General features: G+C 42.8%; 1 protein-coding gene across 3 annotated transcripts in view; it reads right to left on the bottom strand.

Annotated features, from left to right (window-relative positions):
• Positions 1 to 14824: 14824 nt before the first annotated feature.
• DNASE2B (deoxyribonuclease 2 beta) overlaps positions 14825 to 25712 on the bottom strand; it is a 37197-nt gene continuing 26309 nt past the window's right edge. For 2 of the 3 annotated variants that reach the window (XM_075098022.1, XM_075098020.1), the window contains 6 exons: positions 24708 to 24860; positions 20730 to 20907; positions 19352 to 19433; positions 18157 to 18318; positions 16449 to 16646; positions 14825 to 15882 (listed from right to left, as the gene is read on the bottom strand). In XM_075098022.1, the coding sequence (XP_074954123.1) occupies positions 15527 to 15882; positions 16449 to 16646; positions 18157 to 18318; positions 19352 to 19433; positions 20730 to 20907; positions 24708 to 24820 (1089 nt within the window). In that variant the 5' untranslated portion in view covers positions 24821 to 24860 and the 3' untranslated portion in view covers positions 14825 to 15526. Of the gene's footprint in view, positions 15883 to 16448; positions 16647 to 18156; positions 18319 to 19351; positions 19434 to 20729; positions 20908 to 24707; positions 24861 to 25085; positions 25313 to 25712 lie in introns of those variants that run through there. The other variant, XM_075098021.1, reaches the window with a different exon arrangement.

The following is a 25712-nucleotide window of genomic DNA, read 5'->3' as shown; positions in this document are numbered from 1 at the left end:
ATTAGACTATGACTCATTTCTAGGCAGATATTTTTCAGAATATGCTACTTTGGGTTTTCATTTTATTTATTGATTTCCTGTTAGTTTATATTAAGGTGTATTTGCGCTCTAGGGGAATAATTTCTCTGTAATAAATATAACTTGGTATAGCAAATAATTTTGCTTCTTTTTCTGCTTGCAGGTTGCCCACAGATATCTAAGAATTTTCTCCTCGTTCAAAATTACTGCAACATAATTCATAGGTGCTACTATAGAAATAAGGTAACTATCTTATGACAGGGTAAAGTGAAACTTGTGCCCCTTGCAGATCACTCTTAGATCCATGGTATCAATACACATTATCAACAATTAAGCAAAATATGTTGCTTAAATATTCTTCTATTTTAGTATGTTTCTGTGTCTGGCTATATCGCTCTTTAGCTCTTAGTAGATACTTTACATTTTAAATTTGGAAAAAGTAGTCAGGACCGTTTTCTACTTGGCATTATTAGTAAGTCAGAGGTAGTTATAAATGGCCAGTAACCCAGATTAGTTAGTTTACAACTCTGTAAAATGATATTTGCATAAGAAGCAGAAGTTGTGAAGCGATACATGATAAGGATTTATTCCACAGTGTTACCAGAATCTTTGGTAAGATGAGCTAACTTGAACAATGTGCGTTCTAATACAGTTAAGTGCAGGCTAAAATTTCTGTGCTATCCTTGTGGATAAACGTGGGGAGCACACCCTAGCAATACGGATTTTAGTGGTGGAGCAGTATGTCTTGGCCTGATATCGGTAGAAAAACTGACAAAACTGGTTAAACAGAACTACATGGCTGATTTGAGATTAGCCTTCTTACAGAAGAGACTTAAAGCTTAATTTCTTTAGCCTATCAATGAATCACATAAGGGCTAACTCACATGGAATTACCTAAGTAAAGAGAATAATTGTAATCATAGGGGTCTTCAGTTTATCAGACAAATCTTTTAAAAGAAGTAGTATTTGGAATCTGATCCAAGAGACATTTTTTGATTAAAAAAAAAAAACAACCACCAAACAAAACCCTTAGACTAAATAAACTGTGGAAAAAAGATAGATAGGCCTTTGAAGTGTTCCTTGTCACCTGAAATCTTTAAATCAAGAAAGTGGATTTTTTCCGAATGAAGTGTTCTGGCTCCACCAGAAATTATGTAGACTTCACTTGATCTAATTGTCACTTGTACTGTGCAAAAGGTCAGGCTGGAGAGTCACAGTCCTTTCTTCCGGCTTGAAAACCCGTGATGCTATGAAACATCAAAATGGAGAAAAAAAACACCTTTAAAATGTCTTATAAGAATTTTAGAGTATCTGTCATAATATTTAGGTAGCACCTGGTTAGGGACTGCAATGAATTAATTTTAAAAATAATTTAACCAACATTTCTAGCTATATTACAGGGTTTTTTACTGTTTGTATAGCTAAATTTTGATGAAGAGTCATTAGAGTTGCAGTATCTCTTTTATTTAGGGCTACCCAGCCCCTTTTCCCTGAAAAGATTCTCTTTCCTTTCATTATTGGTTTATCACATCCTATAAGCCTGATATGGGTGTTCATACTGGGTGTTCACCTCAGGATAACTTTCTGGAAAGCATATTTCTATATCTGGTAGTGATCATAAACAACATCAAAAGCAAAATGACTGAAGCTCATGAAAACAAACATTAACACAAGAAGTAGTTCCAAAATATTAGACAATTGGTGGGATAATTTGGAGATTTACCAGGAGATTTCCTTCTCTTTTACATTATAAACTCTCAGTGGCAGACTTTTCTTACGTGTTGGTAAAATGTGAACACGCTTTTGGACATTTATAAGTGCTAATCACAAAATAACAAAGGTAATGAACATTGTAAGACATTTAGCTGGCAACATGTAATAATCCCAATGTCAGATAAACTCTTTTTTCCAGTATGCATATGTAGCTCTTATTAATGAAACTCAAGCTGCACCTAATTACTAGTAACAGAAAATCACTGGCGTTTACCTCCCACGTACAGAGCCACACCTTGCCCTCCAGGAAATCCAGGGAGCTTCCCAAGAACTATCCCTAGCTCTGGCCTACATTCCAGCCTCTTTTGTAGCATTTTACAGTAGAATCTTGTCAGAGCCAATCCTGTCTGGTGCACAGGTTTGACTGCATGAAGAAATGAAACTCATCATGAAATCTGGTCTTAAGTGAGTCTTTTTATTACAGTTACTCTTTTGCTTGGTCTACATGGTTCAGCAAGTTTGGTGCTCTACCCAACACAGACTGATGCTGAAGACTATCTCTATTCCCTACAGTAGGAGACAGAGGGCAGAATCAAATCAAAAGTGCTATTTCAATAAAAGTTACTGAACAAGATGACGAGGAAGAATTATCTGAGATAATATTTTTCCTTTGTATTTCCAATTTGATCGTATTTTCCTCCTGCTCAGGAAAATATTTTATTTCCTAAGTTTGTGTGGGATTATTTATGAAAGAGAAGGTAGGATGTGGTTGCCTTTGGCAGGAGAGGGTTAGGCTGAATGATTCAAGCCCTGTTCTTTTATTTCACCAGGGGAGCTTTAAACGCATCTGAAAAGAAATGACAGCATTCAGTCTGATACCAGGATCACATCCATCAGCTGACAATGCATCTGGTCATGGCCTCTGCAATTCAACTTCACATGTAAATGTGCAGTACTAGCACCAGTATGGGATTCAGGAGACCAGTCCTGTGCTCAGTTTCCTTCTTCACAAATATTTCATGGTAACCTCTGATAAGTCCCTCTGTGCCTTGTTCTTCTATGAAATTAGTGTGAAAGCATTTTTGCCTTCTACAGATAGATAAGCGTAACATGTATTCTAGAAAGAAATACAAGGGCCCAGCAAGTCTCATGGGGAGTCCTCTCCTGGGAAGCAGGGTCACTGAAAAGGAGTCAGAGACTAGTAGACCACGATTGCTGCTTCTTTGACCGGCTGACTAGAACAGGGAATCTAAATCTTGATTGCCCAAGCAAGTAAATATTGAGAAAGAACAGAGAGGTTTATACTTCTTCTCTGTCTGGCACTGATGGAAGGCAAATTGGAATGTTGTACATGGGATTTGTGTCCTAAATTCAAAAAGAGTGGTGAAAAATTAGAGGGATTTCACAGAACAGACATGAGACATGATTAAAGGATTAGGATAGTCTCCTTCTAATGTGGGGCTCAAGGAGTTCCACCTATTTAGCTTATCAAAGAGAAAGTTAATAGGGCCCCTTTACATACCTTTCTATGTAGTAAATATCCATTTAAAAATACACGGCCTAGCTCTAGCAGACAAAGATCCAAGACCTGCAATCTTAATTTATAGTTACCCATAATTAACCATAGAGAGGGTTACCAAGAATTATGGTAACTTTTCTGTTGATATTTATATCAAGATGTGATGTTTCCCCCTTAAAATGATACAATCTAGTTCAGACAGGAACTAGTTCAGGGAAATCTCTCCATTATACAGGAAGTCAGACTAGAAGATCACACAGGTCACTTCAGTCTTTCTAATCTGTTAATTAAATAGTTTATATAAATTCAGTTTAATTGGTGCTGTGATTGTTAATAAACAGTATTTTTAATGTTTCATGTTCGACTGCAGCCTCACCTAATCTCAATTATTTCTTATTGTATGTGGGTGGCGGGACTTTGTCATCTTACCAGCACCTCCACCTTCATCCCTAAGGGTTGCATCATTATCCTGTTACACAACCTGCAGGGTTGATGTTGTTGATACGATGCCAACCCCAGGATCACTGAGAGATGGAGTGATGGCATTGCTGGAGATCCCAACAAAACTGCTCTAGATCCTGCACCCAAGTTATTTATCGAGATCAAGGTCTGTTGTACTTTTTAAAAACTTAACTAGACTATACTGCTCAGATGATTGTAGTCTCTTTGCAGTCTCTGTTGAGGATTTTTGGCATGTCATTCTAGATTTTTTTACAGCTAAACGTATCATTTTCTAGGCTTTTGTCCAGGCTGAGGCTGATATTAAAAATTTTGTTCTCACTTGTTCGTTCAGCTGTATTTTGCTCGGTAGTGCTAGGAACAGACCGTGACAAGGACAAGGATGAACCGCATCCATTGGCCATGCTGTTGTTTCTCTGGGCACCCCTCCAGATGTGCATGGCTAGCAGCCTGTCCTTAACACCATCTCATGAGGAAGCAGTCTGTCTTTTTGGGGACACAATGATTTTCTTTCCTTTGGGCTCAAGATCTTTCATTCCATTATGCCTCTTGGTAGAAATTAAATAAGGTAATTTTGTTGTTTCAGGTGAGGTGTCAGTCACCTACTGGCTGTATTTCTAGGTATTATCCTGCCTTAGGAAGAGGCAGGCACTCCACAACTCTCTGCCGTTCAAAACTCTTTGGAAAGTGATGTCCCCTTCATGTTTGCATTCATAAATTCTTCCCTTTTTTCTTATTTCAGAAAGCAAGCTGCAGCAGATAACCCTCTTCACTCTTTTTGTTGTCACACATTTTGGTGCCAGTTAATCTCCAGTTAGGTTCCTGAACCATCTGGCCTTTAAATACTTCTTACATTTCTGAGAATTTTTAACAGTCACTACCTATAACTGCAATGCTACTCTGGATGTTCCAGTGTATTCTCCAACCAAGCTTCCACCCGCTGTGATTTGCAAAAGCCATTGCATTTGTATAGTACTCGCAGAGGGCTGTGTGGCAGAAACCAAACAACGTACTTAGGGTGAAAAGCATTTCAACGGGTTTTAAGAAAAGCTTTGTTAGTAGGTAAAGGCATAGCATGAAGCCAGGATAATCTTGTGACTAATAATAATATATTAAACTCAGAAAAATTGTTTAGGAGCAGAACTTGCTATAGTATACCGGGAGGGAACCCAAAGAAGGAAGGAAATGAACAGTTTGAGTCTGTTAATAGTAAATACTCTTTGTCCCTCCACCCATAGGCCTACATCTTATTTGTACCACTACTGCATATCCTAGACCAAACGTGAGAACAATGATACTTCAGGGAGCTAAACGTATAAAACTCCCATGGCAGAATTAGGTTCTGGGAAGGAGCTGGCTGGTGAGCAATAATACCAGAAGACCGTACACTTAATTAAAAAGATTAAAACCCAGCAAAAACGCTACTCATCTGAGAAAGCTGTAGCTTTTGTACATGAAATAGAAGATGGTCAAGTTGTGAAGAATAGTCATACACAGGCCAAATCAAAGTTGCACAGGCAAAGGTAGTTCTATATTTCCTCACTTTTGAATGCTTTATTTTACAGTACTAGAGCTCTTCAGTTGGAAGCTTCTCTTTATATATAGTATGTTCATTCATCCATATACAAGATTTATTGTAATCCTTTTCCATCTGGGACATGGTGCTCTGGGAGTTTGGAGTACAAGGAATCCAAATATCTGTTCTGGTAAAAGTGCTTCTTTTTCAGTCCAAGAGTTGTTTTTTAATAAACCTGAAGAAGAAAAGAACACGCGCTGGAGTCACGGTGAAGTAAGCTGGGGCGTCTAATACCTGCAATGGGGGGAAATGGCTGAACTGCACAGAAGGCCCATCACCTGGCAGAGTCTGGGGCATCTGCAGTAACAACCGCCTTCTGGGAGTACTCAAACAGAGAATTCAAAGCAGTAACAGGTACAAAACTACCAGCAATGAAAGAAACAGCATGGGTTTTTTTTTTTCTTTAACAACAAACCCATGAGTTCTAACTGAGAATATTGGCAAAAAGTGTTTATGTGTGAAATATTTTTAAGGCTTATGCCTTTGAATGTGTTAGGTCCAATTTCCAAGGCAGTTGAGAATTTGCCAATTGCATCATTTTCAGTTGTAATTATGAGAGATTACTGCCAGAAAAGCTGACTTTCATTTTTGAAGCGGAGTCCTGAGAAGATACTGGAAAACCGGGGCTTGCCCTCAGTAGTTCTGATCATCCTTTAACAGTTTCTCCTGATGGAGTAATACTGGTAACATAATAGCTTTGCTAGAGAGCTTTTGAAAACTGGTCTCTCAAGCTTAGAAAATCTGTGTGAAGAAAGTAATAGTTATCATTCAAACTTGACGCCAGACTCTAATTATTACTTCAAACATAACAAGAACACAGCATCAACAGGTTTTTTTATTTTAATCTCTTTGGTACACTGTAGTAGCCACACCTACATCTTCTTAGAAGAAACATATTTCTTTTCTGCTGAATACTTTGCACAAGTAAGTATTACTTTGTGCAGTGGATTCATAAATTTGTCCAGAGTTTAGCTCTTCCAGTTTTTTACTCAGCTGATCTTATTGTCATGCTTCATACAATACTACACTTAAATTACACTAGACTTCCTTCAACTGCTGTTGGCCCTTGAGATTTCCCTTGCTTGGGGGAGATACTGTGCCCATGGTATACGTGGTGAGGACCATGAAGCTGCTCAGTTTCACTTTGCCTTTAGCACATTGGTTTAACTAATGTAACCAAATTGGTTGGTCTGTTTAAGAGCGCCACTTGGTCCCACAAAGCACTGGGCTCGTACACCCGGAGAAGATGGGGACCGTGAAATAAAGATCAGTTCCTTATTTGCGATACTGTGTTCCACCTTTACTGCACTGTCTGTCTATAGTTGGGCCACCAAGCTGAGCCCACAAACTCAAATAGCTTTATTATATGATTTTCAAAGCAGCCAAACCACATGCTTCATTCCTCATTTCTTAGACCAGTTGTATACATGCTGATTGTCAAAAATTAGGGCACTGGAAACCAAAGGAATTTAGCATTAAAGAAATACTGCGTTTTATTGAAAAAAAAAAAAAAAGGAAACCATAAGTTCTCTGTTCCTGCAGGATCCTGAGCAATGCTCGCTCTCTCTCAAAAAAAACCACCACAACACCCCAGCTGTATATTCTGACATACAATATAGGTCTGACTTGCAAAAAGCACGGGCTTTGAAATTTCCCTATAGTTTTCCAGTAGAGGCGTAGGCTTCCTTAAGAAATTTAACATATGGAAAATATGCATGACCTTGTATTTTGTTGTCATATTTGTGGCTTTCTTAAAGGTTGTCCATGGACCTCTCTACACCCAGGGATTCAAAAGCATTGCCATATAGAACACAGACACACTAGCATATGGTAAACATATTTCGTTTAAAGGACCTTTTCTGAAAATGTTTGTAATCTTTTTCTTGATATGACCTGCAGTGGGCTGGTGGTGCAGATCCCATATGAAATATCATTTGAAGTTAATGAGGAGGCCTTCATTAGGCCTTCCCGCGGAACGTTCTCCTGAGACACCTGCCATTATTTGGAAGCTGGTTTGTTTGCAAGAGTCTATGTTGTCACACTTATTTTGATGACCAATAATGAAGGGCAGAGGAGGGCTTTTTTTTAAAGAGCTAAAATAGGACTATGAGGAGCGTGTTTGTGGGGCAGATGAACTCACCCATCAGGAGTGTGACAACCTCTCCAGGTTGTACATTACACACATTATCATACAGTGACTTGATACTGTGCCTTATTATGCAATCCCGGGAGTGGAAAAAGCATGAGGACTCATCCAAAGGAAAGAGAGGGAAACTAATTCTGCTATTAGCAGAAGAATGGTACCTCTGTTCTTTTCATTTCTATGTTGCTGTGGTTGCTATGGTGCCAGTACCAAAACAAGACCCACAGAGATGTTTGGGAATGGGTTCCCTCATCTTGGCTGTCCCACATTGGTTTTTCACAGCATTTAGCAGGCAGAATGCACCCAGGAGGTGTTCTTAGTCCTCAAGGGAGACCTTGAATCTCCCTGGAGAAGAAAAGATTCTTTCTATCCACACTGCTTATCTTCCTCAGTGCTAACAACTCAAGGTAGGACTGAGGAGACACAGCTTTCAGTCTTCATTCCACCAGAGACAGGCTTTGAAAGAATATCTTAAATTACTGAGATGTAAAAAAACCCCTCTAAAGGTGGTGATACCACTTTACCTGATTTGGGCACTGAAAGTAAAGCCATGAACAGCGAGAGAGACAGTCAAGAGGAGGTTCATCTCTGCCCCAGGTCCTGCATGGTCCTGCCTCAGAGAGGTTCTTCTGCCAAAAAAACTGCCCCCGCATGTGGTCCCTCTGATGTCTGTCCTACCAGCCGCCCTGGCAGCGCTGGGGACAAGGCCCAGGATGTGAAACTCTTGCTGGGGACATTTCCACCAGTGTATCGGGACCACACTGCCATCCTCTAAACACGGTTTGTGTCATAGACCACGAACAGTTCAGATTTTATCCTTCAGGTTTTATGGATGATTCCTGTGTCTTTGAAGTTCTGTTCCCACTGAAGATGAAGGCAAATTCCTACTGATATTAAGGGGGTTAGGATATGTCCTTGTCTCTATTTTTGCTGTTGTTTCCTTTGTTGCAGTAGACCTATTCCTTTATTAAAGTTTTTGCCTGGGGGGAAAAGAAAAGCCACGTTACTAAATAAATTATGAAATATTTACATTTATGAAGCCAACCCCTTATGCCTAGCTCCTCCTCTGATATTAAGATGACACTTTTTATAGAGCTACAGCTTCTATACTGCCATTATTCCTCTGTGGGATTCAAGACCGGGCGGTGACAAAACAGCAGGCCACCATGAGCCAAGTGACAGTAAGTAATATCTAGGAATGCTTGCTGATTTTGACTCAGTGCATTGAGAATTAGTATTAGTATTAGACCAGTGGTGGTTCCTTTAGTGCTGGAGAGCAAAGTAGGATCAGAGATGAAACCAAAGAAAATAGAAAACTGGGGAGGTTTCTAAATTAAGCTTGATTTTCACCTGAGAATAAACGGCCATATGTTGTAGATACACCTGTAATAATAATCTCAAGAGAAAAGTGCTAAAAGCATCAGTTTGCTTATCACTATTTATGTCCTGTTTATGTTCTTTTGTGTTTGTATTTACTTTTTTGCCTGCAGTTAGCTCAATGCCACAAGAAAGAACGAAGCTAGCTTTAGTGTCACGGTCTGTGATGTAATGATCCGCAGTTACTCTTGGGGATGTTTTGCATCTTTTGTTTTAATCATATTTTTGTATTGGCGTTAAACCTTAATAGTAGCTTCCTCCATTCTAAAAAAATGGTTTAACATGTTTTTCAGATATGTGTGGTTCAAACTGTTTAGCTTGGTTTATGAATTTCTCCCTCCTAGTTTTACACATTTAATGCTTTTGACTTCGCCTTGCCTCACCTCTTGTAGGTTTGGTAACAGACAGGTAGCGACTTTCTGGCTGTTGTTTTGTTTTGTTTTGTTTTTATACTTGGCTAAGTCAGTTTATGCCTCTCATTTTTATCTCTCTGTGGCATTGCCTGTGGAGGCTGTATCTGTAAAATGGATAAATGTTAAGCAACAATCACGGTAAATGAAACATCCTGTTAACTCCTAATGGTTCTCTATCACCAAACTCAAGGTCTCTGACCTCCCTGGTGTTAGCCATCCTAATGTTCCTTCTGCTCTTCCCTTGCTTTTTTTCTCTTGCTCACCTTCATTTGTCTTGTCCCCACTTCTTCATGTCTCCTGCAAGCTCTCTTTGCTCCCATTTCTCTGGTTCTTCACATCTTTTGGCAGTAAAGAGGAGGGAAGGTTGGTGGGTGGCTGGGAACATGGTTGTACTAAATGTCCCTATTTGCCGGGCAGCATTTCTTCCATGGTCTTTCCTTGCAAAATGTCCCATGCAAAATTATCACTTCCCTCATTCTCACCTTGACTTTCATGATGAAATACCTGGAGTAGTTAGAAAGCAAGAGAGGAAGAGATGCAGACTTCCTTTGCACAATGCGTAGGATTTACGATGTCAGTATGTGAAATGGAGCACCTTTTGGAGCATGGAAGGAAGCAGCTCCTAAAATGTGTGCTGGGCTGGGCATTCTTAATCCTCAGCACGAGGTGGTGGACAGTGGTGCTGAGCGTACTCATACCCCTGCAAAAATACATTTTTTAAAGCTGCACTATAGCAACAGAAATACTGATTTTTGGCTGGCAGAATCTTAGCCCAAAAAGGAAACATGAAAAAAGGCAGACACAAAAAAGCCTTGGAGCTAAACACTTTCACACTTTGGAAAGCCAGAAGTAAGGAAGAAAAAGAAAACGCTTGATGATATGGCCTTTAGTGAGATTTTGCCAGGTTTTGGAATGTAATGGGAGAACTGTGTACTGCTGTAATGTGACATGCTTATTTGCGGGTACTAATACATGTGAGGACAGATTTTTGGGTTACGGTATTATGATGCCAACTCTGTGGCTCATTTGCATGCAAAATTTCTATTAGTAATAAATTAGGCAATGCTAGTACAAGTGTACTACAGTGAACCACTTGTAGCAATCGCCAGCACTCTAGCCGGCAACATTAATTACTGTGCTCTGCTCCGGTAAAGCTTTGAATATCTGAGAATCAGTTTACAGTTCCCAAGCTACAAAGTGATCAAAGGAGGGGAAGAATGTTCCTTACTTTTATCTCTCTTACGGGAGAATCAGAATAGTCATCAGATACCTTGTGTAGAAATGTCAAACAAACTCAACTGAAAAAAATAAAATCGGGACGATTTACTAAAATCACTTGAGTAAAAGTGTAACCCGGCTGTTTTTAAAAAGCAAGACATATTTTTTCAAGTCCTAATATTTTGTGTGTAACAGTTTGAGTAAAATGAACATACCAAACATGCATAGACTAGCATACTCTTAATACTGGGATAAACCAGTTAAAACCCATATATATTGGTCACGTATTATGAGCTAGTTTCTGTCTGAGGCCAAGCTCTGAAGGTGCTACAACTGACGTCTGAGTTCATATGCAGGTTCTTTTGCTGCATTCATGACAAGTTCATAAGGATTCTGAGAAAATACAGTGGATTAGGCCTTTAATCTGGTATCTCCAATCTAAATAGAAAAGTGTGAGATATGGCTAAGCTACTCAGGGTATCTACAAAACACTGATACTGATAAACTAGCTTGAAATTTCAGATCAGGCTCTCTGTCTTGCACTATGAAGAACATATTCCCTGCTACAAGGGGTTTTTTTCCACACCTGGCCTATCATAAATTTCTCTTAATCTCCATTCTCTTTTTTAAATTCCTGTCTTTTTTTAAAAATCTCTTTTGAAATTAAAGAGGTGCATCGGATTCTTGCATCACATTCTGAGCACAGTTAGGCTTTGGCTTACACCGAGCTTATAGAAAATGCTGGCAGCATTAATCTGCCTCCCAAACATTTCACCCAGGGCACAGGCAGTTTACACATTCTGAAGCAATTACTATACTCAGTGCCCAGTGATGTATTTTTCCCAGAAACCGAAAATAAAGGTATAAAAGAGATCCACACAATAATTTATAGGCGTTAACGTATGGGTGTAAGTTTCTCTGGGGATAATTAGGTGACTATGCTAATAACACCAAGGATGCTTTTATACTTTAAACCAAATTCTCACAATGGTGTTCTTGAGTGTTTCATTACTGTCAGGAGTCTATATATTTAAACGGGAGCGAGGGGTGAGAAAGGCCCATATGTCTTTGCAAAAATAATCCTCTCCCTTCACGCCGCAGGCAGGCAGAGGAAGCCCTGTTTGACACAGGCGCTTACATTAGATGTGTTTACTGGAAACTTCCCGTTTTGAGATCAGAAAACTACACAGAGTGCTGAGAGGGGAGCGGCACGTGTGGTTTGCAAGGATAGCTGGAAGAATGGGTGTTACTGACAGAGAAACAATCAAACCCCCCTGGGCTTTGCAGGATTTCTGCACTTTTAAAGCGCAGTCTAGCCCACTTTGAAGCAGGCTTTGCCGTGGTTCAGAAATACACCTGCGAACCTCCGTGACAAGTCCAAGTGCCAGGCTAAGCTGGCGTGCCTTGGAGAAGGGAAGGTTCCCAGCTCACCCAGAGACATTTCTCCCAAAGCTTTCCATGACGTACTGGCAGACAGCTGGGGTGGAGCCCAGGTGTCCTTGAGAAATTCTCCAATACATTCCTTATCGCTCCCATCATGAGGGCTCAGTACATTTTCAGTTGTGGTGGAGACAGCAGCAGCAATCCCACCATAAAGGCTGCCCTCTGAAGCAGGCTCTGGCTGCAATGCCTCTGCCGCTTTTCCAGTATTGTAATTGCCCAGCTGGAATTAAGCTTCTCACAGTCAAAATTTATCTTTCATTTTTTTTAAGCTTTTCTTCTAGCAAGGCTTATGTCTAATCCTTTGACCTCTTGCATTAAGTCTGTGTAAAATTGCACTCTTCCAACACAGCAAACCACTACTGTAACGATGCACAATTACCGGTGTTATAGAAGCGTCTGTGGGGATACAGGGGCTTACAGGAAAATCATCAGGGAATTTTTTGGAGCAGTGACAGGGGGACAGAGTTGTACCCCTGCTCTGGGATGGCAGTGGCCATGGTGAGGGTAGGAGACATCCTGGTGGGTGAGCAAGTGGCAGGCGTGTATTTCGAGAGGCTGTATTTACATTTCTTGCCCCTTGCGAGCTTGTCAGGCATGCTGGGACCGAGTCTCAGCTTGTGGAAATGATTACAAGGCAATTTATACCAAACAACAATCCTTACTGTTGTGTTTGTTACAAAGTTGGCAGCAGTACAGTAATGTTTAGTGGATTAATAATGTCTGCTTTTGGCCTCTCCTACTCCCTCGGCAAACAATTTTCATGTATAATACGTGTTCTCATTTAGTCTGACTAGAACAGAGCCCAAGGGTGAGAATAGCCATACCTGCATGCTGAGGAGAAGAGACTCTGGGTTTCCAGATGAGAGAGACCATCTTTCTCCCCTCTCTGTGCCGGGGACCAAGACTTCTGCGCTTTTGCAGGATCAGCTTTGCTGGGAAGGTCCCCCTGAAATCGCAGAGGGGGCAGCGCCACTTGTCCCATTCCGCAGGAGAGGGTCTGCCCAGTCAAAGGGGTTGCAGTGGGCAGCGAAGGCAGCACCGAGTCACTAGGACAGGCAGATATTCGTTGAGCATTTGGCATTGTGAAAAAAACCAGCACATTTTAGAATTAAAAACTCCATGAATAGATACAAACTATGCAAAAATAAACGTTTCGCACCAACAATGCATGCCATGCGGGCGTATGAGGTTGAGTAAGTGGTGTATGGTCGTGCCTTTGCACAGGAAGCCTGAGAGTTACAAACCCTTTACAAATCTGTATGGTTTATTCTGTTGATTATCAGCCACTTTCGGGAAACAAAGAGTCTGCCCGTGTTTCATAACACGTGTAGTAGAAATACCAGGATATGCAAATATGGAAGTTACACAACAAAAGCAAAACTGAATTAAAACTGTTTACAGTCAAAAAATGAGAGAACCAGAACTGCACCCTTTGTATTGCTACACCACTGAAATGAGCGTGTGCACAGCCTGGCTGTTCAGGTGCCTGTGATGTTGCACGGTCCAACTGTTCCACCTCCCCACCGCTGTTTATGCCTCTTCAGTAACAGCTAAAATGGAGGCTACCAATCTGGGGTATAATGGAAGAGGAATGTTGTAAGTAGTCTTGTGACTCTTTATGACAACTATCAATTGATCAGATAATTAAGAATAATGATCAGCACTTCAAGTCATGGACTGTTGAGTTTTAGCCTGGGGAGCAGGGCTGTAGGAACACTGTCGTGACAGTCGGTGGGTGGAGACTCTTTGCTATTGAACTCTGCGCCCCAGGTGCTGCAGCTGAGTAGCAACGATAAGAAATGCAGGTCCAGGTGCCTTCCGATGCACCACGGAGATGCACCTCACCAGCAGCGTCTCCAGTGAAGGATTTCTCGCTGTTCCTGTACACTGAGGTCATGGGTGGGCAACAACAGTTCAGGCAGGTTGGGTTAGTGTCTGCCGTGAAAAGGTGGACAAGAGAAATTAGCTTTATCTTGGCTTATCTGAGTGATGCCCTACCATCCCACTGCTCAGTGGTCTGCAGCACAGGCAATTTTCACTGCCACAAATAGGTGTTGCTTGACCACAGCTAGTGAAACAACAAAAAGCAGATAGGTAAAAAAATTTGACAAGCATCACAGAAAAAACATTACCGAGCAAATTATTTATCAAATGTTATTTGTTCATATACAGGGAAAAGAAAAAGTCCTGGTTTGTGCAGAATATCTAAAGTATCAACATTATTTTCACTGTGCTATGAGACTCGGGTTTGCCTTCAATCCAGATTGATTAAATATAAAACCCATTCCTGGACAAGTCTCCTCATTAAGCAGGCCAGATACGTTCTTTTTAGTTCAAGAAGCATCCACAAATGTTTTCTGAAATTAATTTGTGGTACTTTGTACACTTTGTTTCTTGGTTGCTTTTTCGGGGTGAAAAGGGAAGGAAATCTTTGACAGCTCTCTGCGGTTGTAGGGCATTTCTTTATACCTACTTTCTTTTAAGGCGATGTTGTGGAAAATCAGTGGTATGGACTATGAACACGGCAAACCAGAAACGTTAGCAGGACAGCCAGCTCTTCACACTGGAGTTTATAGTAGCAGTTCAGAACAAAAAATACATGTGAGATATAACCCTATAAAAATATTTAGGAACATATTAAATACAGATATGCTTTTGAAATCTGAACCCAAGAGTGCATCAGGAATTTACAAATTAGCTTTGTCTTTATAGCAAGTCCATGCGAACTTCAGCTCCTAAGCCTGAGATGGGAGGTATTGGAAATTAACAGCCACGTTTGTTGTAGTGTGAAGGCGTAGGTGAAACAAGATCTTCCTTCAAATATTTTCTTCCCTCTTCTTTTTAATTTTTCCCCTAATTGTCTCCGTTTTTCCTTTGGCAGCTATAAAACATTGTAACCAACCACAAATAACTATAAAGACGGAAGAGGGAGACTGTAAACAGACCATTTTCGCTCGTCATTTATTTTGCTTATTCATATTTTGGACATGTTTATTTGTTTACAAGATTGCTGTACGTGAATAAAAGCCCTAGAAATATTCCCAAGCTATTGGTTACAAATGATTTAAAGCTCATTTCTTCTCTAAAAATTAATCATGTAAAAATGAAGCCTTCCTGTCCACAGATCTACTCGTCTCCCTGCCTGTATCCAATTATGTCAGCTCTTTAAGAGATTCACCCCAAACTGAGCAGAAATGCTGTGGCAGATCATAACGGTCGTGGGGTGATTTTGAAGCATTTTGGGATACTTTTCCCTTGCTACTGCCCAGCCCCAACAACCTAGCTCACGAAGAGAGGTGTCTGTTGTTCCTCCCATCCCACGTCCTCACGAGTTGCCCCGGGGATGCCTGTGTGCGGTTGCTCAGAGCGATGTGCTTGGGTGCAGCCTTGCGCAGCAGCGGCTCGGCCGAGAGCCGAGCAGAGAGCAGAGCGCGGCTCAGCGCACACAGAGCCTGCGGGTCCAGCACCCAGAGAAAAACAGCCATAATTTATCTGCAAACTGTCTGCTTTCATAGCTAACAAGGTGACGGTCTGACACATCTGGCGACCCTCAGGGCCATTTTTCAGGGTGAAAATATAGTTTAAGAGAGACCTTTCCTATGCTTTCTGTGTAACGAGGGGCCGCACTATTTGGGAGGAATGGTTCATTATATCGACGTGGAAGCATTGGCACAACTTTCATAGTGGACTATCAGATGTCTGAAGGCTTTGTAAATGTGTTCGTTCTGCGTACAGATGAACCCACCGCTTCTCCAAGCTTGCTCAGCAGCTCGGTTTAAGTCTCCGATGCAGGTCCACTGATCTTTATATTCCCTTGACACAGCCCATTTGGAATGATCATTAATGGAATAAAAGGTGGAATTCAGTGGTGTCCCTATTAGGTTTATGTTGTAGACGTAGTAGCTGAGAGAGCAATTTGAGGGAAGTTTTTGGCCGGAATGCTGCCAGGATTCAGCCAACAAATCAGTCTTCAGCTCCTGAGCCACCCAGGCCACGTAGATATCTGTGGAATAACACAGGGTGTGGGAAATCAGTCTTTCACATTCTTTCATTTAAGAGGGGACTGAAAAGCATCGCCTAAACTGGGCTCGTTTCATTCCAGTGCATAAAGTGGGGCAGAAGGCATTTTGCCTCCTCCCCTTATTTTGACTTTTGTTTCAGAATTTCATTTCTACTTTTTCTCCTTCTTCTGGAAAACCTGTTACAAACAATTGGCAGGTAAAAAAACCGAGAGAAAATAAAATTTCAAGCCTTCATAATAAAAAAAAAAAAAGCAGATGATTAAAATCCCATTTTTGTTCATTGCTTTCACTGTTGAAGAGCAGGAAATAAATTTTCTGAAAATCCCATTATTGAACACCTTAAGAAGGTGCCTGCAGAATCAGACAGCTTTTTGCTTTGTGGGGCTGAGAGAATATTCTGACAGGACACCTTTGCCTGCCCTCTGTTATATTTCTTTCTGAAGCTGAACTTCCTTTTTCCCCTCAAAGAAAATATTGTCAAAGAATATATTAATCGCTTGTTACTTGCTTGAGAATGTGTGATAGAAAGAGCAACAGGTTCCCTTACCATCTATGTACAAGTGCGACTTTGCAAAGTGGAGAAAGGTTTCCCCCTGAGCTGACTGGAGTTTGGAGAGGTGGCGAAAGGGGACCGAGGGCAGCCTGGACCCTGCACAGAGCTTCTGCAGATTTGGGAGATCAGCTTGGAAGATGTTAGCGATGAAACAGCTGTAGATCCCTGGATTATAACTCAGCATCTGTTGGTCTGAGAAAAACCCAAAGAAATGAACACATGCAGAACTAAAACGGGTTAAAGCAAAGGAAAGAAGAGAGTGAAGTTCGGCCTTGGAAAGGAGACCTAAGTCCTTAATCTTCATGGCCGATCTCCTGGAGGACTTCAGTGTCAAAGTATCTTGTTTTTGCAACCAAAAAACCAGAACCATGTTTAATTGCATTGTATTCTGACTGGCCCTGCAGCACGTAGGCTGGCTGGGAATCTAGGCTCAGGTTTTTCCACTTACACCTCATTATTCTTAGCAGAACTGTTAAGGGGTGGTCTCAGCCCGCTGCCACTTCCATCCACGCTCATCTTCAAGCCTCTAAGTGCACAGCGCTCAGACGGCACAGCAGTAAATTCAAGCCTGTCCGTCTTTAGAGGAGTAGTTTCCAGTCAGTTACAGCTGCCAAGCCAAATGCAAGCAGAAGAGCTGCCAAAGGGTCTAGTTTGGTTTTAGGGAGAACAGAGCTTGACTTTCAGCGTCTGGACTGAATTACCAGAAGAAAATTTCTTTTCTGTACAGTGCGCAGCTTAACTGTAGAAGCCCTTGCCATGGATATGGTAAAGAGCAAGGGAACAAATGGGCTCATTAGATGAGTTCATGGAAGACCAGTCCATCAGGAACTTTCCAGTCTGTCTGGCTCAGGAAATCCCTGAACCACAGATTACCAGAAGCTGGGAGGACAGAGCAGGAAAAGCATTACTGTATGCCTCTCATTTTGTTGTCCTCTTTCCCTAAACACATGCATAGATGTGCTGCCACAAACAGGAACCTGGTTTAGATAGCTCTGGGGTGTGGCCAGCCTGGCCATTTGCACAGCTTATGTGTTTCAGTAATATCATTTGATTCCTGGAACTGAGAAAAGAGTGAAAAACAGTGTGAAAGAGTTAAGGAACATACCAGTATGACTTCTTATAACGCCTTTTGATAGTCCCTTTTCAGGATTCCAGTACCAGATATTACTGTCAGATTGTTCTGGATCTTGTGGGTATAGATTTAATTTTAAAAATTATTTTTAGTATTGGTATTTTATGTGGCAAAAGGTATCTGGGGAAATTCTGGGTGATATTTATTCCATACTTCATATATCTGACATGTCAAGGCTACCATTTCAGCTCAGGCAGTGGTTGCCTTACATTTTTAGAACTGCAGACAATTGCAGCTGAATGAGCTATTACTGTTAAAAATTATTAACCATATATTTCCAAAGCATTTTGTATGCATGGGCTGGGTCCACCATATGCACTTGTGACTATTATTATCCCAATGGTCCCCATGGGGAGGTGGAGACAGAGTAGAAGAGTGAATTTCCCACATTCACACAGGAAATCATCGGGTAAACATAACTGAAGCCAAGAATGCTGTTTCCAGGCCCGCTTGGCTTCCCAAGTTGACAACGAAGGACAAGAACAAGCAATTTTGGAGGCAAAGCCTCCAGAAAAGCAGTCAGAGAGGTGCGGTGGGGCAAAGGCTTTCTTAGGGAGAAGCTTTTCACACCTATTTCTGTGAACTGCTCATATTTGAAGGTTACACAGATGGCCGTCTGTCCGTAGGACTCCCCAGTAGCTGGATACCCATAACCGTCCTCAGGGCTGGGAGGGAACAGGGGCACACTGTGAATCACCCAGAAGCCTTGTGATTTGTCCAAGAGCAGAAATCCTGTCAAATAAAAGTTATTGCAAATGAATTAAGGGGGGGAAAGGACCTGAGATGATACAGCTGTGTCCTACTGGGGATTTGCTGCTGCAGACACCACACTTCAGTGTGTTAATGGCTACAGTAAACTGGCTCTAGAGCAGATTAATGGATTATAGGAGACACTAGTATTGTATTAAAATCGCATTAATTCTCTCCCGCATAGCCTAACTCAAACCGTCACTTTTCTTTTGAAAAAAAAAACAACAAAAAACCACAACTTTTTAAAACCTTTTCTCTTTCTCTGCTCAAATGCTATCTTCAAAAAACCTGATGATTCAGTGGCTGTGACCCTCACTCCACTGCTCAGTTTCCTTCCCTCCACATATTCACTGCGTAAGGCGAAACAGACTGTCAACAGAGGACAGTGTCCTCTTCCCCAGACCAAATTCTCCTCCATGGGGCAGCAGCAGAGGCGGGCTATGCCTCCCCGTGAGCATGGCTCCCGAGCCATCCCCGTTGCTGCAGCCTGCAAATACAGCCCTGCAGAACATCTTCATCCCAGGGTTGGCTGGGCAAACCCTATCTGCTTCCTCAAGGGAACGTTTAGACCTCCACCGAAGTTTACACTTATCTGAAGTCTTGCTTTACTTTAACTGCACACTTCAGCGCTTCCATGGTCTTGGCAGCAGTTACTTGCCCCAGAGAGAGAGAGTTTGGAGGAGTTTATGTTTAGGGTGCCTTCCCCTTCACATCTAGTACTGCTGTTGCCATTAAGCTCGGGACAACGTGGTCTGTACTTGCTGAAAGGAGCAATATGAGTTTCAACTCTTGAAAACAAGGGGTCCATAAGCCCTAGGAGTTCTTCAACACAGCACAGGCATAGCAAAGCCAAAACAGAAGCATATATAACTATACAACAAACCACACATCATGCAAATCGTTCTCCAGTTTTGCTTTAGGCAGGAATTGTAGATATGCAGATAGCCAGGCAGACAAGCAGATGCTATCCACAACGTTGGAAAGGAGAAGATAGTCGCTTGGACTCTCCCTGTACCTTTGGTATGTCCTTTTTTCCAACTGTCGGAGTCTGACTCGGGGACCTCATCGTTGTATATCGCATATGCAATGCTGTTCCTCTGCAGGAAAACACGCATTTCTCAAACACGACATTCAGTAAAAGGCAGGCATTTAAGTGAACATCTGCTGGGAGCAGGAGAAAGAATTCAGGACTTCTCTGTGCGAACATCATGAGCCTAATCCTCCTCCCAGTTCAGCTGACACTGTCTCCACAGAAGTTACAGTAAAACAAACCTGAAGACTCAGCATTAGAGTCCTGGCTAATATAAAGTGGAAGTTCTCTCGACCATTGCAGTAGCCCTTCCTCAGGAGGTCGAATATGCCCACTAAGTCAATTTGCGTGGGTTTAGCGGGCGCTCACTTGCTAAGCAGTGTGTCACCCCCCCTTTTTGTGCCTCTCTCTGATGCAGGAACCAGATCCAGTGAAAATGTTTGCTGAGGGAAAATAGACATGACAAGTGTTCTTATGAAGGACAAGCAATTATTGCTTTTTTGCAAAATATTTGCATATGGCCGCACCTTATTCCCACCGAATAGAGAACTTCAAAGGATCTGGGACGTTTCCCCTCCTGATTGCTTTGAGTTTGTAAACAGTTCATTACGATTACAGCGAGGCCTGGACCAGGACAGTTGATTGGATTGCCAATATTTGACTGACTTCTGGGAATCTCTTCTATGTATAAATTAATAACACCCTACCACTAACCCACAGCAGGAATGCAAAGACACACCCAGACTCCCAAGAAGACCATGTAGATGGTCAAAAAATAACTATAGGCAGATCTTGTGATATTTTATAATCACTTCACACAAATATAAATTAGGTGTCTGACTGGGGGGGTGGGGTGGGGGGGCGGGGGAAGGCCTAACAAGCAGCATATCCCTGCTGAAGCGGTCACGGTGATTTTGGGGCAGGGGGAGAGCAAAAGCCAGGTTGGATTTGAGACAGAGCGTGAAACACGTGCACATAGGAGGGCTTAGGATGAGTGTCTGTAATAGTCCCCACTGGCCCTGGTCTGAGTTCACAGCCACTTCACAGCTTCAGACGTTGCTCAATGTGAATTGCAGAGCAGAAGCCAAAGGGATTATGTACCAACGCTCATTTTTTTGATGGACAATACTTTAAGTGTGTGAAAGGCTTGACTAGAAATTAGAAGTTCGAGGCTGATTTATAATTGTAGCCAAAACTGCAAATAATCTGCCCAGCTCTCAAGACGCTCCCATTGATGTGTTTTAGTAGATCTAGTTGGTCAGGTCCGGCCATACCTCTACGTGCTTATTTTGGCTGGTTTCATTTCATTTGCATGTAATATCAAGTAAGCGTACCAACAAAATGATAATTAAATATCACTTGCCTCGGATTTGTACATCTCATACAGCTGCTTCAGTGTTTGTCCCAGAGCACCCTGTGTCATATTGATGAGGTATTTACCGAGCTGCCACTGCGGAGCCAGGGCGTCCATGTACATGTATTCCAGCCCCAGCACGGGAATCTCTCCTTTGGTGTGCTTTGGCAACTTGTAAAGAGCAAACCTGCAACAGCAAAGACCAATTGTTTTTTTTACAGCCATCCGGTTTGAATGTGTAAATCGGTATCTCCTTCCCACCTGAGGATTTAAGAGACGGGTGACTCCGGGGATGCCTCAGTGCCACCAGCGTGTGGTGTGGACCTCTCGGCCTCGAGGAGGTGACCTGGCCACAGGGACCAGCAGCAGTTTGGCAACACGGTACCTGCTGCAGACAAATTTGTTCTGCTGCTGAGCAAGCAAGGGAGGCTGATTCGGCACCAAACTCCCGTCGCTGTGGCAAGGCTGCTGTTGGTACCCCGAAAGAGTCTGAGGTAGCCCTGGCTTGGAGCCCCGTTTGGCCACCAAATCCCTATTGCTCCTGGTTCTGGTAGAGAACCTCAGGTCCCAAACTCAGTCTGACGTTCTCATGGTCAACCGGGACACCTCTTACCAATACGTTTTTATATTATGTAAACATAACTTTATATAAAATAGATTAAATTATGTATTAAAATCATAAAAATGCATAATGTTATACTTATAGATATTAAACTCACAAAACAAGTATAAAGCCATGTGATAATGTTGTTCCAATCCTACTTCTTGTAACAGACTTGCACTCCGCTGAATGGCTGCAGGCTGGATATTTGCAAACCATTAGCCAGAAACACAAATCTTCCAAATTGTAGAGTACTCAATATTGTCAGTAAATGGCTCAGTTCATATTAATGCCCCTGATGAAGTAAGTAGGTTTTCCCAGTGCACAAGTCCATGGGATTAATTGCATTATAATTAATTGAGCCACTTTCTTTGAGTGCTGTACTTGAGTCATTTGTTACTTATGTCAATAGCAAGAACTGAGTGGCGTTATTTTCAATCCTATACTATTTACCAAAAATGCAGCCCAACTGTGCTTAACCCTTCAAGTATATCAGGAGGAGTAAGCCTTGCCCAGCTGATTTAGTCTCAAGTTGGTCAAAAAAGGCATCTCCAAAAGCAGGTAAGAGGTGGCAGGAGAGCATTTTGCCAGAGGAACATTTAATTGTGGGAAATGTACATGTACAGGCAGAAGAGAAACACACACCGGTGGTGATCCTGGTGATTCACCTGCACCGCCACTGACTGAGTGATGTTCCTTAAATACCTCCAGAGAAATTGTTGCCGATGACAGATCACAGAGAAGGGAAAGACATGATCTATATAGCAAGGCTGGGGAGAGCTGTCCATGCACGAGGAGTCACAACCACCCCTTTATTTGAAATGAAGATCTGGAAACGAGAGGAATAGCACTAGTTACAGTAGTATGAGCCGATCCAGGAATTAGTATATGGATCCTTTCCAAACTGCTTTGAAACGTATCGGAAGATTTATGCTCTCAGGGTGTTCACAGCCTTGCATCTGACAAATACACATTAGCAGGTGTGCTTTTGGAAACGCTGGTAGTTGAGCTATCAGCAAATTGCTTGCCAATTCCCAGTGGATACGTATTTTGGCCCTTTCCAGAAAGCCAGCTGAGTGTATTAGCAATTAAAGTTGTATAAAAGTCTTCACTGCTATTTGTGCACAGGAAGTTTCCCAAGAGCTTAGGCATTTGTGGGAGAAGACTAAAAGTTCCTTTCCTGAGAAGCAAGGAGAAGCAAATCTGCTTATACCCGATTAGCATTGTCACATTGTTTGCTTGTGACTGAACACAAGCTTACTACAAATAATCATGTCTTTACTTCTTAATCACATCTTTACTTCTTCCCCATCCGCGCCCTCCCACAAAGCTCCCAAACGATGTGCCTCTGTGGCTTCGGTCCTTGACTCAGCACTTCTCAGAAAGCAGAGTTTTGGCTTCTATTTTTATGAAAAGCTTCCCACAGAAGCCGATCCTGTGGCCATTTGCTCCGGCAGCCCCTGCGCGAGGTGCAGGGAAGCTGGCGGGTGAGCTCCGGAGTGGAATGAAAACACGGCGGGGGCTTGTGCCAGCCCAGGCACTGTGTGTGGGTAGGAACTGCAGGCACAGCTGGGGAGCGCAGGTGGGATCAGGTCAGATAAGGCGAGTCATTCCTCCGGCTTAGTGGCAAATGAAAGGGTGCGTGAGTACTAATAATGAGTAATTATGGAATATTGCAGGATGGACCCACTGAATAGTAGGAGCTCACATAAAGCTCTTGCTAACCGAACATAAAACCTGCCATGCTGTGTTTGTTTGAAAGGGCATTGACATCTTTTGGTTAAGAGGAAGCTTTTCTTGGTAGTTTCAGTTCTGCTTCTCCTATCAGCTTCGTAGCAACCAAATCCAGAATCAGCCAAACGTTGACTATTTCTTGTCGATAAACTGGGCTCACCCTGCAGATGGGCAAGTTTCTCTTTCATTTGATTACGGCACATTGTAGAAGAAATCCCCCAAGTCCTCCCTGCTAACCTTGGCATAAGAGAACATGGTTTTACCTGTGCAGACCCCCCTGCTCCCATCCGGAACGGGCCCCACGTCGCTGGTGTTCACACGCGTGGCAGCACAGGTGACTTACTCCTAGTCACAGCTTTCAAAGAATTTCTCAGAGAATTTGGATACAAAAATTGTGTTCATTTAAGAAAGGGATGGTAAATGGGGTTTTGGTTTGGTTCTTTTTTGTTTCTTCCTTTGGATTTTGGTCTGGGTTGTTTTTCTAGCTTTAGCACACACAGACTCATTCTGCAAGGAACAATTGCAGTTTGTGGAGAAATTAAATCCCTTGTACCTTCAGGCTGGGTAGCTCCACCAACCGAGAGCGTGATTCCTGAAAAACTCACATCATCCAGAAGGGCCTCGGCAAGGGTGACAAGTCACGGGGATGGATCGGACCCTCATACGTTTGACGCTACGCGAACAGAGGGCAAAGCCGGCTTTATGTCCCTGCTCGAGCACCCTGCCTGCGGCGTGAGGAGCCCCTGCCTTCCCTGCAGTTAGCTCTGTGTGCAAGGGAAGGGACGTGCAAGAATAGCACCTACTTCTTTATCACTTGTATCCAAACTAATCATTGTTCCATGAGAAAAACACACTTTTAAAATCGGTTGATATTTATCTCTAAGAGGCTTCTGCGCTCTTTTTTAAGAGCCCTCATTTCACTTTTTAAACCTGGGTTGGATATTCTGTCATTATATTTTCCGTCTTTCATCTTCAAAGCGCATTAATCCAATTAATCATTTAATACCCGAACCCAGGCTCGCTGCTGGCAGTGGGATGGTACCAGCTCTAACGCGCCGGCAGCCCGGGCGGCGGGGAACGACCTCTTCCCCCCAGTCACCGGCGCAGGCGGCGCTTTCCCACGCCGCCCCCGCCCCACGCCTCTCCCGCATCCCTCCCCGGGGCCTCCGCTCCCCCTCGGCGACGGCAGCGAGGAGACAAGTCCCACCGCGCTGCCGTCGGGGTATGAGCGAGCAGGCTAAGGGCGAGATACGGACGTTTTCCCGACTCGGCTCAGTGTCCTCAGCCAAACGGGCCGCTTGCTGGAGCCCCAGCCCGGGCGCCCCCGGGGCTGCCGCCGGCGAGCACAGCCTTGGCACCCCAACACAGGGTACACTCCCTTTGATGATGAGACATGAACGCTGTGTAAACCGGTGATTATTTTTCAGTTAGTCATAACACAGTAGGGTGGTTGCTTCAAGTGAAATGAAATCACATTTCAATAACTTACCCTAGGTCTTCCAAATGCAAAATTCAGCTACTACTCACAGGCAAACAGGATTAAACCAGTGATTGCTATGCATTACTTCTCAGTGATCCACCTACTTCACGCAGTTTAATCGCAAGCGTTATTTACTCACCCAGTGTTTCACCCCAGTGCGGTATTTACTTACCAGTCAACTGCCTCCCCATCTTCATTCCTGCAGGAAATCTCAGCTGCCCACAGGGACGCGGAGGAGAGAAGCAATAGCAGAGCAGGGTAACACCATGCAGATCCCGCAGGCATCTTGGTTTCTCAGCCGCGCTGGGCGAGCACTCAGCAGGTTCTGAAAGGAGAAGTGGTGTTTCATGAGCTGTCAGCTCCTGCTCTGTGATGCCGTACGCACACGCTGGGCAGCTGCCCGGGACGGCAGAGCCAGCCCGGGAAGGCGGGCTCCCGCGGCAGGGAGAGCTGTCGGCACTGGGGCCAGCGCCCTGCTGGAAACTGCGCAGGGTTTCTTTGGGCAACAAAATGGCAAAATGACAATTGCCGTGCTTCTGAGAACACTTACCTTTGTATTTCAGGAGGTAGCATTTTCACTATTTAAAATATTTCATGTATTCTGCTTTAAAAAAAAAACAAACCAAACCTGCAGATACCGAAGCCCTTTTTGTTTTCTTTTTAGTACTGCATGACTGAAGTACTATTTTTTTTTTACAACTGAAAAAAAAAAAATCATTTCCTTCTCACTACTTCTCCCTCCAGCCCTTGTAGCGAGCACAGGCAGTGCGCCGCTGCTGCGCACAGGGTTTCTGGTGGAGCCCGGTTCTGGCTCCAGCAGCGGGGGCCTCCGTTTGTCAGGGGGGATTGAGCCCGCGGGGACTGACAGTCAGAGCAAACGCTCTGATCTCTGAGCCACAGCAATTTACTTACAATTAATTAATTTTTAAAAATTATCTTTTAAGTGCGTTAGCATTTTTCTTAGGAATGAACACGTCTGAATCGAGCAATTTTACATCTGATAATCTTTTAGCAACTCGCACAAAAAAAAGCTCCAATTAATATTTTGGCGTGTAAAACATTCTTTCTCCCTCCTCATTATGCTTACATTAAAAGGTGCTGATTTACATTAAAAGATGTTGATAGCAAGTACGGGATACTTCAGCCTCAGGGAAAGTCTAGTGCAAGACGCTCTGGA

This window comes from Phalacrocorax aristotelis, chromosome 6 (assembly GCF_949628215.1).
Source record: "Phalacrocorax aristotelis chromosome 6, bGulAri2.1, whole genome shotgun sequence".
Classification (NCBI taxonomy): domain Eukaryota; kingdom Metazoa; phylum Chordata; class Aves; order Suliformes; family Phalacrocoracidae; genus Phalacrocorax; species Phalacrocorax aristotelis.
Note: the sequence above shows the minus strand (reverse complement) of the source record. Positions and strands in the feature narration are given on the sequence as shown.